General features: G+C 38.4%; 1 protein-coding gene across 1 annotated transcript; it reads right to left on the bottom strand.

The window, feature by feature from the left end:
* Positions 1-397: 397 nt before the first annotated feature.
* On the bottom strand, positions 398-1,318 carry LOC308677212 (olfactory receptor 14A16-like; the record flags this gene model as incomplete). The annotated part of the gene is made up of 1 exon (XM_081343428.1): positions 398-1,318. One exon carries the CDS (start codon positions 1,316-1,318, stop codon positions 398-400), a length of 921 nt encoding a protein of 306 aa, XP_081199554.1.
* Between the last annotated feature and the right edge of the window lie 18,667 nt (positions 1,319-19,985).

Raw genomic sequence — 19,985 nt, 5'->3', positions numbered from 1 at the left:
CCTCCCTCCAAAAAAATCAAAATATTTTTGTTATAATTTTTATTTAGTTTCAACTGTCACTTATCTGTCAATTATCTAGTGGAGACACTGATTCTCAAACCATTCTGTTCATGTTTCAAGGGAAGATGTAAATAGTATAAAGAATAAAATATATTTTGACATAAAACTTCTCATACCACCAATTGTACACGCTGTATCTCACTTCACTAAACAACAGGAGTTGTCAGCCTGTGGAATGCCAAAGCTGCCCAATATCCATATTTAGAAACTGTAAAAAGTATTGATAGTAATTAGGGACATTTGCTAAGCAACATATATAGTGCTACCATATTCTTTTATTCACAGAACTAGGGAAAAACTATGGTGAAGACAGTATAAACAATATTAGAAGAATTGATCAAAATCTCCACAGTTGAGAAAGGACAAATTTGATATTTTTATTTCTCAGGCTATAAATGATTGGATTGAATAGAGGTGGAAGAAGTGAATACAGAACAGTCAAACCAAAATCTATGTAAGACGGAGTGTTAGAGGCAGGTCTCAGATAGGCAATGCATACACTTAATAATAACATAGACACTATTATGAGGTGTGGAATACAGGTGGATAAAGCTTTTTGTCTTCCTTTTTCAGAAGGGATTCTTAACACTGCCTTGAAGATCACTGCATAAGATACAACTATAAATGTAAAACAACCTAGTCCAGCAATAATACTGGCTACAAGAATTCCAACCTCAAGTAGATTTAATCCAGAGCAGGATAGTTTTAGTAATTGTGGAATTTCACAGAAGAATTGATTAACAACATTAGAACAAAAAAGGATGGAAAAAGTGCCAGTGGTATGTAACATTCCATAGAGGAGACCTGTAACCCACACTATAATTATGATTTCAGTACAGCATTTCCAGTTCATCACCATCTCATAGTGCAGTGGGTGGCAAATGGCTACATACCGATCATATGCCATGACTGTCAGGAGGGAGAAATCAGAAGCTTCAAAGGAGAGAAAGAAAAAATATTGAGCAACACAACCAAAGTAAGAAATGTGTCTGGTGTCCAAGAGAGAATTTATCATGGATTTGGGGACAATGACGGAAACAATGCCCAGGTCTTGGAGAGCTAAATTCATGAGAAAGAAGTACATGGGGCTGTGCAGTCGATGGTCAAAAGCAACTGCAAAGATGATGAGAAGATTTGTTGTTACAGTTGCAAGATATAACACAAAGGAAAAAAAGAAATGCAAAAGCTGCAGTTGCCGATTTTTTGAAAATTCTAGAAGCAGAAAATAAGGCACTGTAGTTTGATTCTCCATGTTCATTTATGTCAAAGCTGGCATAACTACAAGGAAAGAAAGGAGGAAAATTCAGTTAGACAAAATTTTGGTCATGGCATTTTGATATACGGAGAGAAGAGAAAACATCAAGAAATGTAAATCATGGACTGAATGAACAGAGGATCGGAGCACGGAAAACAGAGTTGTAGGGTGGGGATATCAGAGCACACTGTTTTCCATTTTTACCCATTTTTTTTATTTCTACTAAAGGACAAATGACCAACTTCACATTTTTTCTTCTTTCCTCTTTTCAGCTGTGTTATCTCATGTAGTGATCAAAAGCATTGGCATTGAAGCATTGAACAAAGTTGGTTCAGGTCTATTTCCATCAATGAAAGATTTTTGGAATAATTGGACCCATCATAATGAATCTGCACTCCTACAGGATTCTAGTAGTGTTGGAAAATTGGAAAATTCCAATATATGGTGCATTGTGCTTCTAGAAACAGGCAATGTAAATCTAGCCAATAAATATAACAGTAATTTGCTGTATCTCTTACATGGAAATCTTGAGAACACACATCTTGAGAACTTAAGTTACAACATTTGCTATTTCGATCTTCCCTTGGTGATAAACACACATATATACCATTGTTAAAAACATTTAATCAAAGGACCTCATATATTAGCAAAATAAATTAATAAATCCCTTTATGCAGCAATCAGAAGGAAATGAACATTCAGTTTGAAAAGGGAGTCTCCCATCCAATAAAAACCAAAAATGTCTATTGTAGATTTTGGGCAGAAAGTGAGACACAAACTACTGTACCTTTGAAGTCTGACATCTCAGCATTTTTTAAAAGAATGTCGAATGCCATGCAAGCACATTTTCAACAAAAATACTTAACTTATTTAAAAACAGAGAAATAAAAAGATTTAGAAATCTTACCATGCATTTCTTTTTTCCTATAGAGATAGATTATGAGATGAATTTGCCAATGCTAATTCACCTGTTAGTGGTCAGTTCATATATGACGGCTTGGTCCAAATTTCTGCATATTATAACTACTTTTTTGTTCTTCATAATTATCATGTGCAAAAGCTGCCAATGTTAAATATGTAGTTAATTCAGTAAGAAAAAGAAAACTTTACTTACAGCCTCTTATTTGACATTCATTAGGTAGTATTATAGGTGATAAATACAATACACTGGAAAATATTTTTTAAAAGAAATCACATATAGACCAAATGAATAAATAAATCCTCTTCTCTAACAATGGAAAGGAAAATGATAGTCCAACTTTTTTGGGGGGAAAACAAAACAGTTTCCCCTGAAGTGGAAACCTCTATTCACTCCAAGAGAGTTTGGCCACAAAATGAGATGCAGCCTATTAGAACTATGACCTCTGACATCTCAGTATTTCTTTCAGCAATGTGGATCCACATTTTCAATAATAATACTTTAATGTTTAACAATAAACATTTTCATATGTGTTAAGAGTAAAAAAAACATCAAGAAATGTAAAAATGGACAGAATGATCAGAGGAATCTGAGCATGAACCACAAACATGCAGTGGGAATTGCCACTTTTAATCCAACTGTACTAAAGAACCAACCACCTTCACATCTTTTCTTCTTTCCTTTTTTCAGTTCTGTTACTTCATGTACTGATCAATTGCCTAGGAGTAGAAAAACCTTCTTCAGGTCTATTTGCATCAGTGATAGATTACTCAAAATAATTGGACCATAATCATAATGTCTCACTTTTCCTACAGAATTGTGGTACCTTTGAAAAATTGGACAATTTAGAAGAAAGGCAATGTAAATCTAGCAAATGAATAATGAATTAATTTGCCAAGTCTTTTACTTGGAAATCCTGAGAGCAGAAATTTCCTCTTTGTATAATGGCTCTTTGAGTTTGCATTTGTCTGCATTTGTAAGTCTTTATGTAAATGATACAGACATCTTTTTCTCAATTTCCCTAGCAGATTTTAGGCTAAAAAATAGAATACAAAGCCTTTAAACTAATAAACTAATATACAACATTCTTGAACATGTATTTAATGGCATATTGTTAAATAGAAAATGATAGAACTTTACTTACCACCTAACTGCTGATTTGATATTTCTGCAAATTATAACTGTGTTTTATTCTTTATAATTATCATGTGGAAAGGTACCAACATATGTAATTAATTCATTGTTTACTAGCTACATAGAGATCTCTCCAAATTGTCTTCTGTTTCATAATGTCTTTAAATCTATACTGTTTGAAGTTCAATTTCTGAAACATTATATTAAAACCATTTGTTCTCATCCTTAAAACAACTTAACTTATTCCATTATATCAAAAAACCCTGTCTTATGCAATTATTCTCTTAAATTATCTTCCTGCAAAAAAGATATAATGCCAACCCTGAGATACAAAACATAAGGCATTTTAAAATAAATACCAATTTGCTCCATAAAAGAGGGAAATATATTTTCTGTTAAATTTTCAATTTACAACTGACTTATTTGTCTCTATAGATAATGTCTTCTATGCTGTTAAGAGTGTTAAATATCTTACTGTCAATGCTGTCCCACTAATTTTCATGGAGTGAAACATCTATCTGCAGTCATAGTTATTTCTACACTCAGTGTTTATTAATCTTTTATTTCCCTCAAGAGACTTGTAGACCAAAATGAAACTGACTTGTGTGCTTATTAATATACTTAACAAATGTAAATAATACTGACCTCTGTGTGTTCATTAACATAATTTGTCATTAAGAATACAATAGCTTCCTCCAGGACCATGTATCATATCACATAGAATAATAATAATATTTCAGATAATTAACAGAATGTGGGATGCAGTGTAAATAGTGATAGGTGAAACAAAATGCCTGGCACATATTTCTTCATTTGTGATTCTCTTTTACTTCCAGCTTTTAAAAAATGTCTATTCTGTATGCCACATGCAGGGGAAAAGCTGGATAATGGTTAATAATTCTGCCAATTATAAGCAGGGAAAGCCAAAACTATATATATCAGGAAGCCCATAAAAACCTAGTAGAATGCCAATAGTTATCCAGTAAAAGAATAGAACCTGGTGGCATTTGTGTGGGAATCCCCCCCCCAAAAAAAAAACATGATTATAGTACTTTTTTATTATAAGCCACACTCCTTTGTAGGGAATATATGGCTGGCTGATGAGACTACTGATAGAGACCTAAAAGAAGGCTCAGAGAACGAGATGCAGTGTAAGCCCACAGAGACTTATAAAAGCTACGTATAATAGAATAAATAATAAAATAAATTATAGAAATCACTACAAAATCTCACAGATCAAGATACTTAGTGGTTAGAAAAAGGAGTTATACAAATACTTGTTTTAGAAAATCAGTATACATAAAATAGATAGATAGATAGATAGATAGATAGATAGATAGATAGATAGATAGATAGATAGACAGACAGACAGACAGACAGACAGACAGACAGACAGACAGACAGACTGTTGTTGATGTTAGGTGTAAAGTTGTGTCCGACCCATCACGACCCCATGGACAATGTTCTTCCAGGTCTTCTTGTCCTCTACCATCTTCTGGAGTGCATTTAAGCTCATGCCTACTGCCTCAGTGACTCCATCCAGCCACTTCATTCTCTGTTGTCTAGATACATAGATAGATAGATAGATAGATAGATAGATAGATAGATAGATAGATAGATAGATAGATAGATAGATAAGTAGGTAGGTAGATAGATAGATAGATAGATAGATAGATAGATAGATAGATAGATAGATAGATAGATAGATAGATAGATAGATAGATGGATGGATGGATGATAGATAGATAGATAGATAGATAGATAGATAGATAGATAGATAGATAGATAGATGATAGATAGATAGATAATGGATGGATAGATAGATGAATAAATGGATAGACAGACAGAAGTAGAATTTATCTCTCCCACCCCAATGCCCAGTACACTTGCTCAGAATAGCATTTCTCATATTTGCATCACTTATAAATTATAATCACAAAACGTCTAAGAAAAAGGGACAGTAACAATATATCTAGAGGCAGATCGGTAGGATGACCAATCCCCCTCTCCAATTGTATCTAGTAATTCAGTACCTTTGGCTGGGTTCAAAGAATAAAAGCCATCGCTGGAAAATTCAAAAAAGAATAAACATCCATTTGGGTGGGTAAAACATGTAATAGAAATTATAAGATGCTTATGTTATTAATGCTGTTATCTCCTGTAAGTCAGTAGAAAGAAAGGCTACACTATTATTATGGGGGGGGGGGGGCAAGGACAACCATTTTGATAAAGCCAGTACATCAGTATTTTGATTCCACGCTCAATTGTTATATGCACTAAAATCTTATACTGATATATGAAAAGGATATAAGGTAGCTTTTCATGGCACTGCAAGTCTCCTTTTGTTGGACAGTTAGATCTTTCATAGAAATCTTGATTACCTCAAGAGGGCTACCAGTTCTTAATGGTTTTGATCAACCTATTTTCTTACTTGTTGCCATTTTGGCAACACAACCTGCCTTAACATGATACCTGAAATCAGCTGAAACATTTGCAAAGATTGCAAAGTAATCCTAAAAAAACTTAAGGAACATACACAGCAAGATACAAGGATCAGAAGATCTATAGAGGTAGGTAGTAGGCTGGTTGACTCTTTCTCTGTATCTGACAGTTCTGCAGTTTGAATGGATCAGCATCAATTCTGAGATGAATGAAAAAACAGCTTGTAAATATAGAAAAACTGAACATACCAGTGGAAGGGAAGGACATGTATTGGAAGGTACAAAGTAATGTTGGAAGAATAATATTTGGTTCATTCTGTCCAGCTGGAACAATGAGGTTGGTGCAATGAACAAACTAAAAAGATGGGAAAGTGACTGGTTTTATTTAGGAAGCCAGAAACTGCATGACAACAGCAGCGAGTTCTGGGTCAGCTGGCTGATTGGAAGGGTGAGTAGAATGATTTTTATACTTTTCTAAACCTTTGTGGTTGAGACACCTGAAGGCATATTTGATTAGTTTAATAATGTATATTTTGATATTTTGATTGTCCATATCTGGTTTCCTGGGTGGCGGATGGTCTCAAGGCTAGCCTTGGGGAAAGGTAGGGAATGCAATTTCTGTGGGATCCTGTGTTTGTAGAATTTAATCCTCTCAATTTAATCTGTCTCAGTCTAAACAAGTGAGTCAATTCTTACCCATTTTGTTTCCCACCAATGGATACAATCAATCCATTTGCAGAATGTTCTTTTGGGGTTGCCTAAGGCTAATCCACTTGGCTGGGGAGGAGGTTTTTTTTTACCTCTAAGGGTGGTTCTTTTCCTTTTTTCCAAGGGTCATCAAATGGAGAAAGTTGTTATAAAATTCTTTTTACAATTCCCTCATTTTGTGCTAATATGCATTTTTTTTTTCAAATATATGTATTTTGTACAACTTAGATTCTGTCTGAATAAATATGGTATCTGTTGTCTATTTGGCTCATCATTAAAGAGACTTGGTTTGCCATCATCATCATCATCATCATCATCATCATCATCATCATCATCATCATCATAAAGTTGGAAGGGACCTTGGAGGTCATCTAGTCCAGCCCCCTGCTCAGGCAGGAAACCTTATACCATTTCAGGCAAATGGCTGTCCAGTCTCTTCTTAAAAACCTCCAGTATTACCTCCTTAGCCTTCACATCCAATGGGTTCAAGATCAAGGCCTTAAGGAGGTTATTAAGCTATTAAGAGGACAATTTGACAAATTAATGGCTGACCAAGTGGCAACCAATTTGCGGTTTGCTAGGCATAATACTTTTTGCAATGCTAATAAGCCAGGTAGATGGCTAGCTTATAGACTTAGGAAAAAGCAAAGGGCTTCTAATATAGATAAAATTGAACATAAGGGAAAGGTGGTGTTTCAACAGGATCTCATTAAGGAAGCCTTTCTGGACTTTTATTCTAAGTTATATGCTAAGGAGAAGATTAATGAAAAGGATATTGATGTATATTTGGAGAATGCTAGCATCCCGGTTCTTACGCAGGCACAAAAAGAGGAGATTAACCAATTAATAACAGAAGAAGAAATTCTTACAGCAATTAAGGAATTGAAGTTGGATAAAGCGCCAGGTACGGATGGTTTGACTGCGGTTTATTACAGAAATTTACAAATGGAGTTGATAAAGCCATTAAAGGAACTGTTTCAGATAATTCAGAGAGGGGGAAAGGTGCCTCCGTCTTGGAGAACTGCTTTTATTTCTCTGATTCCGAAGGAAGATCAAGATGCTACTCAAGTAAAAAATTATAGACCGATATCGCTTTTAAATACAGATTATAAGATATTTGCTAAGGTGTTGGCTAATAGACTGATGAGGGTTCTGCAACAGGTGATTCATGGGGATCAAACTGGGTTTATCAGTGGTAGGCAAATGAAAAATAATGTGAGGCATATAGTTGATGTGTTAGAGTTTTTGGAAAGGAACAACCAGATCCCTGCGGCGCTAATTTTTTTAGATGTGGAAAAAGCTTTTGATCAACTGAATTGGCAATTTTTGATGAAAGTTTTAGATAAAATGAATTTTGGGGATAAATTTTTGCAACCAATTAGGGCATTATATCAAAAACAAACTGCCCGAATAATAGTTAACAATAGTTTGACTGAAGTTTGTAATATTGAGAAGGGCACAAGGCAAGGGTGTCCGTTATCGCCTTTGTTATTTGTGTTAACATTGGAGATATTATTGGTAAAAATACGGAGTTCGGAAAGAATTAAGGGGATACAAATTAGAGATCAGGATTATAGATTGAGAGCGTTCGCAGATGATCTGGTTGTTACAGTGACCCAGCCAGAGAACTCTGTTGTGGACCTGATGGAGATAATAATGCAATATGGGAAGGTTTCTGGATTTAAAGTTAATGCACAAAAAACTAAAATTCTAGCCAAAAATATGACAGTATCGCAAAAGGCTCTTTTAGAAGGACTAACTGGATTTGAGATTGTAAAGAGGGTCAAATACTTGGGGGTGTTTTTGTCACCCTCTAATACAAAGTTATATAAAAATAACTATGAAAGATTATGGGGAAAAATCCAAAAAGAAATGGAGAGTTGGGAAAAATTGCAATTGTCTTTGTTGGGGCGAATCGCAGCAGTGAAAATGAATGTCCTGCCTAAATTTTTATTCTTATTTCAAATGATACCGGTTCTTAAGAAAGATTCTAATCTGGAGGAATGGCAGCGAGGTATCAATAAATTTGTTTGGGCAGGGAAAAGGCCACGAGTTAAACTTAAGATTATGCAGGATACTCGTGAAAGAGGTGGTCTTAAAATGCCCAATCTTAAATTATATTATGAAGCTGCTGCGTTAGCAGGAATAAGTGATTGGATTAATTTGACACAAGAGAGATTATTAAATCTTGAGGGCCATGACTTGTTATTTGGCTGGCATGCATATTTGTTGTATGATAAGAAGGTAGATAATGTGTTTAAAGTGCATATTTTAAGACAGGCATTGTTGAGAGTTTGGAAGAAGTACAGACATAAGTTAGATTGTAAGATACCATTGTGGGCAATTCCAAAACACGCAATAGAAAATATAAATGTTGGTTTTAAACATGATGTGACTACGTATAAGGAGATTTTAAGTTTGGAAAGAAATGTCTGGTGCCTGAAACCGTACAGCCTCTTGCGAGATGAGGAGATTGTTCAAACTTGGTTTCAATATATTCAGCTACGGGCCAGGTGGAAAGAAGATCAGAAAACTGGTTTTACAATGACTGATGAAAATCTGATAAAGCAAATTAGAAATCAGGGTCCAGCACATATCAAACGGATATATCTTGCATTGATAGAAATTGACTCAGAAGCAGAACTTGTTAAAGATTGTATGATAAAATGGGCCCAAAACATCCAAGAAGTTATTACAATGGACACGTGGGAAAAGATCTGGGTGAGGAACGTAAAATTTACACAAACTCAAAACTTAAGAGAGAACTTTTATAAAATGTTTTATAGATGGCATTTAGATCCTAAAAAACTCGCAAGTATGTATCAGAATTATCAGCCCAAATGCTGGAGGTGTGGCGATGAAGATGCAACATATTTTCACATATGGTGGACTTGTAAAAAGGTTAAGGCCTTTTGGATAAAAATTTGGTGGAACATGCAGAAGATTTTCAAGCAAAGGATAAAGTTTTGTCCGCAACTTTTTTTGTTGGGCATAATTACAGATGTTACGGTTGTGGACACTAAGTTGATGTTGAACCTAATCACAGCAGCAAGACTCTTAATAGGTCAATATTGAAAGAAGGAGGAACTGCCGACTATAGAAGAATGGACTTTAAAGGTTTCTGACCTGGCAGAGATGGCAAAGATCTCGGCTTACTTGAAAGATCACTCGCAAGAACGTTATATTATGGAGTGGAGAAAATGGATTGAGTATATCCAGAACAAATATGGGACTAAAAAGTTTCATGTAGCATTTGAATAAGTCTTCCTTTCTTTTCTTTTTTCTTTTTTTTATATTTAATAGTAATAGTGTTTGTAGTTATCCTATATGAGCTAGAGAGTGATAGATTTTAGAGTTTATGGTTGTTAGCATTTGGATGTTTATGAGTGGTGTTTTTTTTTGTTTTTATACCCTGTACTTAGCTCTGGGAAGTCGGGGGGGAGGGGGGAGGGGTAGGGAGGGATGGGTATGGGAGGGGGAGGGGGGATTGTTAAAGATAAAATGTATGTTAAAACTTTTTAATAAAAAAAAAACCTCCAGTATTGGAGCATTCACCACCTCTGGAGGCAGGGTGTTCCACTGGTTAATTGTTCTAACTGTCAGGAAGTTTCTCCTTAGTTCTAGGTTGCTTCTCTCCTTGACTAGTTTCCATCCGTTGCTTCTTGTCCTGCTTTCAGGTGCTTTGGAGAATAGCTTGACTCTCTCTTCTTTGTGGCAGCCCCTGAGATATTGGAACACTACTATCATGTCACCCCTCACCCTTCTCTTCATTAAACTACACATACCCAATTCCAGCAACCGTTCCCTATATGTTTTAGCCTCCAGCCCCCTAATCATCTTTGTTGCTCTTCTCTGTACCCTTTCTAGAGTCTCGACATCTTTTTTACATCGTGGTGACCAAAACTGGATGCAGTATTCCAGGTGTGGCCTTACCAAAGCATTGTAAAGTGGTATTAGTACTTCACTTGATCTTGATTCTATCCCTCTGTTAATGCAGCCTAGCACTGTGTTGGCTTTTTTGCCAGCTGCAGCAGACTGCTGGCTCATATTGAAGTGATTGTCTACTAGGACTCCAAGATCCCTCTCACAGTTACTACTATTGAGCAAGGTACCACCTATACTATACCTGTGCATTTGATTTTTCCTGCCTAAATGTAGAACCTTACTTTTTTCACCATTGAATTTCATTTTCTTCTTCTTCTTCGGTTTTGGAATAGTTGAGAGGCCAGTTCTTTGACAGCTGAGGCATAGAGGAATAAACAGAGACAGGAGAGGAAAAGTCATGTAATGGTTTCTGTGGCTGCCCTTAAGATGAGAATTTTTAGCCAATGGAGGTCTAGTAGCCATAAGCAAAGCCCAAAGAAGTTGAAGGGAAATTTAGCATAGGCAATGTCTTGTGCTAATTCTTTTAGGTTCCTGATGTCACTTTCTATGAGTTCCTAGGTTTCAGTCACGTTGATACAACACATATCACAAAATACTTTGCAGCCATAATTATGTCTTAACAATAAATAATCAATGGTTACTCAATTTTCAAGTGTTGCTAACTCTGACCTGTCCAAGTTCTCTGTTTAGGGTATCCAATGCTTGGGAGGTGGAATTTAGATTCTTGGCCAGGGTAGATGCTAGGCTGTTAGCTAGTGCCACGTACTCTGTTTTGGATAGCAGCACAGTTCACAAGTCACATTCTGGTGTCAGGGACTGGAGATCTCTCTTCCCCTGCCTCTGTAGTGCATACATTAGTATGGTCAGTCACTCTAGGATGCATGGTCACCCAGTGGAGTTTGCTGATAGGTAGGAATAGGCTTTGACCTACACAACAGAAAGCAACCTAGAGGGAGTCTTACATGGCTATAGGAGAAAGGGATAGTTTTGGTATGATTGCAGACTACCTTGGAGACTCTGAGGTCTTGATAGACTGTCATTCTGAAAGAAGCAGCTGTGCTGGTGATTGTTGCCGTGCACATGTTCTCATCTGTGAGGTTAGTGCTGGTTTCCCCAGTCAAAGATGGTGCCATAAGGGCTTCCGGTTTGCACACGCGGGGCTTGTGGACATGCAGGAAGAGCCCTCTCCCTGCCGTCTGATCTTACTTCCTTGAAGGACCCTTCAAGTCCTTCAAGTTGCCCTGGAGAGGGGGCACTGTGAGTAGGCCCACCCTGTGATTGTGAAGGGACAGCAGCCCTCCATTTGATCCAGGGCAGCTCCTCTGGCCCAAAGAAGAAGAGATCGGCCATTAAGATGGCCGATCATTAAGCCGTTGCCTGCTGAAAGCCAAAAGCACCATCAAGCACAATGAAGCAATCTGGAGGATTTGGGTGAGACCTTACCTTTCTTATTCCCCTAACTACCTTCCTGTGGGACCTTTTTGAAAATCTCCTCCCCTCTTTTGAAAGATTGGCGACTGCTTACCTGGGGATTTACAATTTTAAAGCCTCAAAAGAAATTAACTGACTAAGCTAAATAACTAAGCAACCCTTTCTGTACATCTGAAATCTTTGGGCTACTAAAAAGTTTTTATTGCTTATTTCTATGGGGACCTAATACCCTGTTTGCTACTACAAATGAATTAATTGGATAAAAGACTTATATTATATTAGTCTGCAAAAGGATTGTACATGCTATTGAGGACATGTTGTGGTGAAACCTGGTATAGCAAGTAAACCTTTTTTTTTATTCTGAGATCTGGCTCTAACAGATTTGTCCTTGACATTATCTTTAAAGATAAAAAGTGGGAACACCTGGAACTGAAAATAACCCCTAGGAATAGTGGAGGTGGACATTTATTGACTTTTATTAAAATAGCCTACTAAAGGCCTAACTGTAAAATACTAAAGAAATGGAAGAATATATCTCACCACTTGACTATAAACTCATACTTGATACAATTTTGGCAATGACCGCAGAAATAAAAGCCAGACTTAAAGACAAATATGACAGCACAAACTCACCAAACGAGACTTCTATTTCAATTGATGAACTGACAATCCAAAAATGAATAGAGGATGAGGAATCCCACAACAAAACAGGGGACTCTAAAGTACAACAAGTACAATCTACTGAGAGCGTTGATGCCCAAACTTCAATTTCAACTATAAAACCGACAATCCAACAAGCAACAGAAGCTGAAGAAAGCAATACTAAGATGAAGGATGCCAAAGACCTTCAAATACTGTACACTAAGACTTCAATCAACCAAACAACAACTACAACACCACCAGATATGACCTCCTATCTAAGCCAGATGGATTTGAAAGAAGAAGACCAGACTGAATTAACAACAACTGCACTATGCCAAACATGGAGACTGGATTTACTGGAATGAAAATTTAATGACTACAAAGGGGTCAGTCCCTATGAAAAATTGACAACTGGATGGTCTCCCTGGATTCAAACAATGTGTCAAGGAAGAAAGGGAGACACACATGACAACCTAAAAGCAATGATATGGAAGCCAGCCTGGCATAAGAAGAAACCTAGAATTAGATTTTTAAAAAAAAAATAAAATAAATCTGTTTTTCTGTTGTAAGTGTTGGGACTTGCCATGATATAGCTTCAATTTCTCTCTAACTGCACAAGGAGAACTGTTAAAAAACATAAACTGAGTCTATATTTAGGATCTAAATTTCTAAGGGGATGAATACTAGCTACAAACAATAAAACATACTTTGTTAACTATAGATGAATTGTAAGGATGACAAATATAATATGTATGTATGTTACATATGATAATTACTATATAATGAAATAGAATAGCTATCAGAACATAACTTTGAATTATATCATAGAACTTGCAATGATATAGTAAGAGATATTATTTTAAAAATTGATGAACTACTAAGATGATAAATAGAATACATTTGTTCTAATGATAGAGCTAAAAATTATTTTTAATGGACTAAGAGGAATCTTTAAAAGATACATATTGAATTTATATTTAACTTTTAGCTATTAGAACTCAGTGGGTTAGGACACTGAACTTGTCGATCAGAAGGTTGGCAGTTTGGCGGGTCGAATCCCGAGTGCCGTGTAACAGAGTGAGCGCCTGTTACTCGTCCCAGCTTCTGCCAACCTAGCAGTTCAAAAGCACATAAAAATGCAAGTAGAAAATAGGGACCACTACGGTGGGAAGGTAACAGCGTTCCGTGTGCATTTGGTGTCTAGTCATGCCGGCCACATGACCATGGTTACATCCTCGGTCAAGCACAGGCTCTTCAGCTTTAAAACGGAGATGAGCACCAGCCCCTAGAGTTGGAAACGACTACCACGCATGTGCGGGGGAACCTTTACCTTTTACCTTATATTACAGAATTTGGAAGGAAACAACAAAAGATTTTTTTTCAATAATTGGTGAACTATTAAGATATTAAATAGAATAAATTTGTATATAATATAAGAACACACTGACATGAATTATTTATTTATTTATTTATTTATTAGTTTTTATAAACCGCCCTTCTCCCGAGGGACTCGGGGCGGTGTACAGAGGAAGGAATGTATACAGATTGAACAATAAAAATAATAAGAAACACTAATGAAAACAAACTGGGACCCCAATTAACGCTATCATGCCAGGCCAGACTGCTGGAACAGGAAAGTTTTTAAGTCACGACGGAAGGTACGGAGGTCAGGGGCCATCCGGATTTCGGTTGGTAAGCTGTTCCAGAGGTCTGGCGCACCTACTGAGAATGCCCTCCCCCTGGGGGCCACCAGCCGACATTCCTTGAGCGGTGGCACCCTGAGGAGGCCCTCTCTGTGGGAGCGCACAGGACGGTGGGGTGCTGACATCGGCAGAAGGTGCTCCCGAAGGTAGTCCGGACCCATGCCATGTAGGGCTTTGTAAGTCATCGTTAGCACCTTGAACTTCACACGGAAGGCAGCCGGAAGCCAGTGCAGCGCACGGAGGAGAGGTGTGATATGGGAGTATCGGGAGGCTCCCAAGAGTGTCCGTGCCGCCGCACTTTGCACCAGTTGAAGCTTCCGAGTGGATCTCAAGGGCAGCCCCATGTAGAGAGCGTTACAATAGTCTAGGCGAGATGTCACAAGGGCATGGGTGACTGTACGTAAGGAATCCAGGTCCAGATAAGGCCGTAGTTGGCGAATTAGTCGAACCCGGGAGAAGGCCCCCTTGGTCACAGCTCCAATGTGGTCTTCCAGGGAGAGCTGCGAGTCTAGGAGGACACCCAGGTTGCGGGCCCTATCAACAGGGGGAAGTAACTTGTCCCCAATGTTAAGCAGTGGGACGTTCTGAATCTCCTGGTTTCCCGGTACGTACAGCCATTCAGTCTTGTCCGGGTTCAGTTGAAGCCTGTTTCTCCCCATCCATTCCCGGACCGCTTTCAGGCAGCGGGACATCACGTCTAGGGCATCACTGATATTGTTTGGAGTTGAGATAAAAAGCTGGGTGTCATCAGCATACTGATGGTACCCTACTCCAAAACTGCGAATGATCTCACCCAGCGGTTTCATGTAGATGTTGAACAGGAGAGGCGAGAGGACCGACCCCTGAGGGACTCCGCAAGCGAGAGGCCTCGGGGTCGACCTCTGTCCCCCTGTCAGCACCGACTGCGAGCGACCCTGGAGAAAGGAGGAGAACCAACGCAGAACCGTGCCTCCCACTCCCAGTCCCCTGAGGCGTCGCAGCAAGATACCATGGTCGATGGTATCGAAAGCCGCCGAGAGGTCTAATAAGACTAGGACAGAGGAATGGCCCCTGTCCCGGGCTCTCCAGAGATCATTCATCAGAGCGACCAATGCCGTCTCCGTGCTGTAGCCTGGCCTGAAACCCGATTGGTACGGGTCTAGATAAACCGCTTCATCCAGGATCTGAGGAAGTTGGTGCGCCACCACGCTCTCAACAACCTTCGCAAGGAAGCGAAGATTGGAGACTGGACGAAAGTTATTCAAAGAGGATGGGTCCAAGGTGGGCTTCTTGAGGAGAGGTCTCACCACCGCCTCCTTCAAGGAATTATATATGTATTCTAGACAGGGTAATTACTATATAAAGAAATAAAGAAATAAAGAAATGGGGGAAATGGGGGCTACCTGAAAGTTAAGCTTTCTTTTATATATTATAGGCTAGTTCGGAATTTTGCATTCCAATTAGGTATAACTTAAATACAGGACATGGATATGTATATGTGAAAATATATTGAAAATTGTTCTAATTGATTGTGGTATAATTAGAAATGTATCAATTTGATAAATTTGACTATGTTACCATAACTAAGGGAATCGGAGAGGGAATTCTTGTTGATGTAACTTGACCTGTCTACAAATGACTTTGCTATTGTTTACTTTTAACTACCCAACCACCGTATTGCTTCATAAACACCAGGATGTAAAACCAAAAAAAATCAATAAAACATGTATTTTAAAAAAAATGATGGTGCTGTATGTGGCTGGAAGTGGGAAATCCCTAAGCTTAGTTTGGTTTAGTACGGCTTGTTGTCCCAAAGCTACCCCATCAGGCATGTGATCAGAAAGTCCTTTACAAATTTACCCCCAGCAAGCAGAAGTGAGAGTTAAAACATGAATCATGTGAGAAGACCTCCCTGAAGCATGTTTCACCACTTGGTATTCTCTTTCACTTCCACCTTTTAAGAAATCCCATCCACTATTCTGCCCAGCACAGTGAGGGAAACAGCTATTAATTAGTTAATTAAGGGGCAGAATATTCAGGCCTTTTGGGGAAAAAAAGGGAATATGATGAAAAGAATGGCAAGAAACTCATAGAAACCTAGTGGGTTATCAATAGAATAAGGTGCACAATAAAATCATATAAACCAGAGGCATTTTTGGTGAGAGTGTAATCAAGCAAGTTGATAGTTCATTGTTGCAATCAAACTATACCTCTTTATAGGGTGCATTTCACTGCCTGCGTAGACTGCAAATACAGACCTGACACAAGACTCATAAAATGAGTTATAAATCCATAGAAACCTATAAAATACCTATAGTAGAATAATTAATACAGTAAATCTATAGAAATCAATTTCCTGCAATAGTAATGATAGAATTTCTTCCAGAGTAGTCATTGCTACCACTTCTCCAGAAGAATCCATTACAGCCCCTGTGGCCAAGCACCAAAAAACAGATTTCAGCCTTTTCATATTTCACTATTTTTTACTCAAGTAAAAAAGAAAAAGTAAAGTGCAAAGTGATCCTGAAAGTTTTAAAGAACATACAGAATAAGATACAGGAATAGGTACATCCTTGAGGCAGATTGTAGGATGGCTGACTTTTTTTTTAATCTGATAATTCTGCAGCTTTGACTGGGACAAATGGAAAAATAGCTAGAAAATGAAGAAAAACAGAACCTCCTAGTGAGAGGGAAGTCCATGTATTAGGAAGTACAGGACACATAAGCTCTGCTAAAGTAGGAGGGAGAGTGGCTAAGCCAGGAGAAGAAGTCAAATGGGGGATTAGCATGGAATCCCAAAGTCTGATATTCCCCCTCCAATGCTGTCAGACCTTATCTAGTCTCACCCAAATGCTAACCATCAGCCTGAGAAGATTTCTTTGTATCATGTTTCCCTGAAAGTAAGAATTGTCCCTCCCAGACAATTGGTTGTTTTCTGGGAACTTTCTAGTAGGTTTAGATTAGAGATTTGCTCATTTATGTTAATTAAATTGTTTTTTAATCTCATCATAGTTTCTTCTTGTGTCTTCTTTATGTGAAAGAATTGTCCCTCCCAGACAGATGTAGCCAAAAGTCAAGTTTTTCCTTCTCTTCAAATAGTTCTTAAGATTAAAAATAAAAGCTCAATAGATGTTTATTGTCCAAGAAGGTCATGGTAGTAAGTATGCCAAAATATTTTTCTCTGTTGCCAGCTGTTCTCTGTTAAGCTAAGAGTCACCAACAACAAAGAAACTAAGTTGTTATCTACTTATAAACTTCTTGCCAGGTCAGCATCAGTCATTGCAGCTATGTTGCTATACCCTAATCCACCACTAGATGACACTCCATACCCATTTTCCAACTCTTAAAACAGAAGGCTGATTTCTTATATTTCACCCCAATATTCTTTCAAAGAGAAAATCTTAACAGTTTTCTCAGTTCTCAGATTTGTCAAAATGGTAGTTTTATATGGCTTCTACTTCAGTATTATGTATATGTGTTCCCCATAAAAAAATTAAAACACTGCTTCTGTTCCTTGGAAGGGTGGGGCTGCAGTCCTCTTACTTCTTATGTTTGGAGGTTTTAACTTTTGGGGATTTTTTTCCAGGAAATCCAGTTGTAAAATAGTAAAGAAAGAATCAATATTCTCACCCAGATCCAAAAATGCTGTTTACGATCTGTTAGCTAATTAGTGTTTTGTTTCTTTGGTTGTCAGCAGCTGGAAGCTGGTCACTGGACTACAGCCAGCCTTTCCCCTGACAGTTTGTAGGGCTTTATTCAGATCAAATGGATTGAATGCCATCTCTCCATGATCAGCCATGAACCACCTATTTCATCATCACCTCTCCAGGGTGACTTTATGTCACTGCACGTTTTTTTATGTTCGTCAGAAAAGTTCATTTCTAACTGTACATTTTCCCCTGCTCTCTGCACCTGTTGTGATAACTTATCTGGTAACCATAGTGAATCCCATATGACTAGCTATGTTATGGTTTCAGTCTGTTTAGTGCGCATGTCTAGAAAAAAATTCCCAGAGTTATTATCTGTATTGTTTTATTCACTTTGCTGTTACTGTCTATTACGTTAGGATGTAGTGAGCTAGCTCTCTTTATAATATATAGTTTATATATTTAGTTTTTATATTTTTGTAAGTAAAAGGTATTTAGTAAGATTATGCGTCGTGTTTTTATTGCCTTCCTGCATGCACATCATGCATTCTCTGAAGCACGGTCCTTCGCCCTCTACAAAGGTGATTTTTACCTTGACATTTTGGTAGCAGAGGATGGTTTGATTTATGTTTTTGGAGATGCATGTTTCTGCGGCTGTTATCAGTTAGTTAGTGCTAGTGAGGCAGCGGTGATTAACTGCTGAAACATGTCAGGAAGGAAGCCACGGCTGAAAAGGAGTCTTTCTGTGGGGCAGCTCCCTTCCGCTTTAAGAACTCCGATAGCTTCGGCCACACGCCTTGGAGAAGACGCACCTGCTCCTGTCGACGATGCAAGGTCAGTCACTCCTTTTTCTACTTTTCCAAGCTCCCTGGCAGCTGTTTTTGAAAATGTTCACACTCCAGGGGCTCAAGATGATTTTCAAAGGCTTGGAGTGAAACTTAAAGTTCAGCCGAAGAAAATTCCTTCTGCTCCTTCAAGCCTCAAGCAAACTATGTGAGATAGTGCTATGCAAGGCTACTGTGAACAAATTGGGGTTTTTGAAAGGCGTTTGCAGCAGGCAAAGGAATATGTGTCAATGATTCAGCAATATGAGAGGAATTATGAGCATGAACTGGCCATATTGCCACACCCACAAGGAGAAGCCATATTGCCTCCTTCTTCCCCAAAGCCAAAGTCACGCCCATCATTGAGTGTCATGCAAGACGAATGGGAACCGGAGGCTCCTATGTCACATGATTATGGGCTGTCCCAAAGGACATACAGAGCCACAGTGATGCCTGAAGCAAATGTTATAGCACCATCTACTGGTGAAGCTGCATTAAGACATGAATTGGAGCTCTCACTCTCGCAATTGTCTATGGAGGAGTCTTTGCTCAGAGATACAAGATTTCTGCCGTTATCTGAGGCTCCAGTCCCTGATGGTGCTAGGATTCCTGTTACTATTGCTTCTCCTGTTACTATTGCTTCTATGCAAGTCCCTTTACCTGGCAGAACACAGCCATATTTAACCCACATGCAATTGCCACCGGGTTCTTACATGCGAAGGCCAGTGTCATCTGCAGGTTATGCTAATGCACCAGCCCCAGCGCCAGCGCCTCCTGCTGGCCAGGGTGGAATAGCAGCTCAAAGACAGTCACAGCCAGCACCAATACTACCGGCAGCTTCAATGCAACTGCCGCATGTCCAGGCACAGACGCCACTGGTGCCCCCTGCAGGTTATGGTCGGATTGCACAACCTGCATAGCCAGTACCTCAATTGTATATTCTTCATCAAACACCTTCCATTGTACCACTGGCTGGTGACTCAAAATTAAAGAAGTCAGGACAGAATTACAGGACATGGGTCAGTGAGGTTGGACTTTTGTTACACAGAGAAGGTACTCACATGATGGTGTTTAATCCTCCTGCCCAGCCATGGACTCCTGACATATGGGACTTGGATAATAGAGCATGCACAACATTATTGATGTCAATGGACACTGAATTGCAGCTCACGTTTTCACAAGATGCAACTGCCCAACAAATTTGGACTCAGTTAGAGACATGTTATCGGCCTACATCAATTGAGTCTACATGTTTACTTTTGTCTGAGTTCCATGGTTCCAGATTAAAACCTGGTGAACATATTGGAGCACATTTGACTAAAATGAAAGGTATTAGAAAAGAACTGGGTGAACAAGG

The sequence above is a fragment of the Vipera berus genome (genome assembly GCF_964194415.1).
Source record: "Vipera berus genome assembly, chromosome: Z".
NCBI lineage: Eukaryota > Metazoa > Chordata > Lepidosauria > Squamata > Viperidae > Vipera > Vipera berus.
The sequence above is the reverse complement of the archived record's forward strand: the minus strand, read 5'-3'. Positions and strand labels throughout refer to the sequence as shown.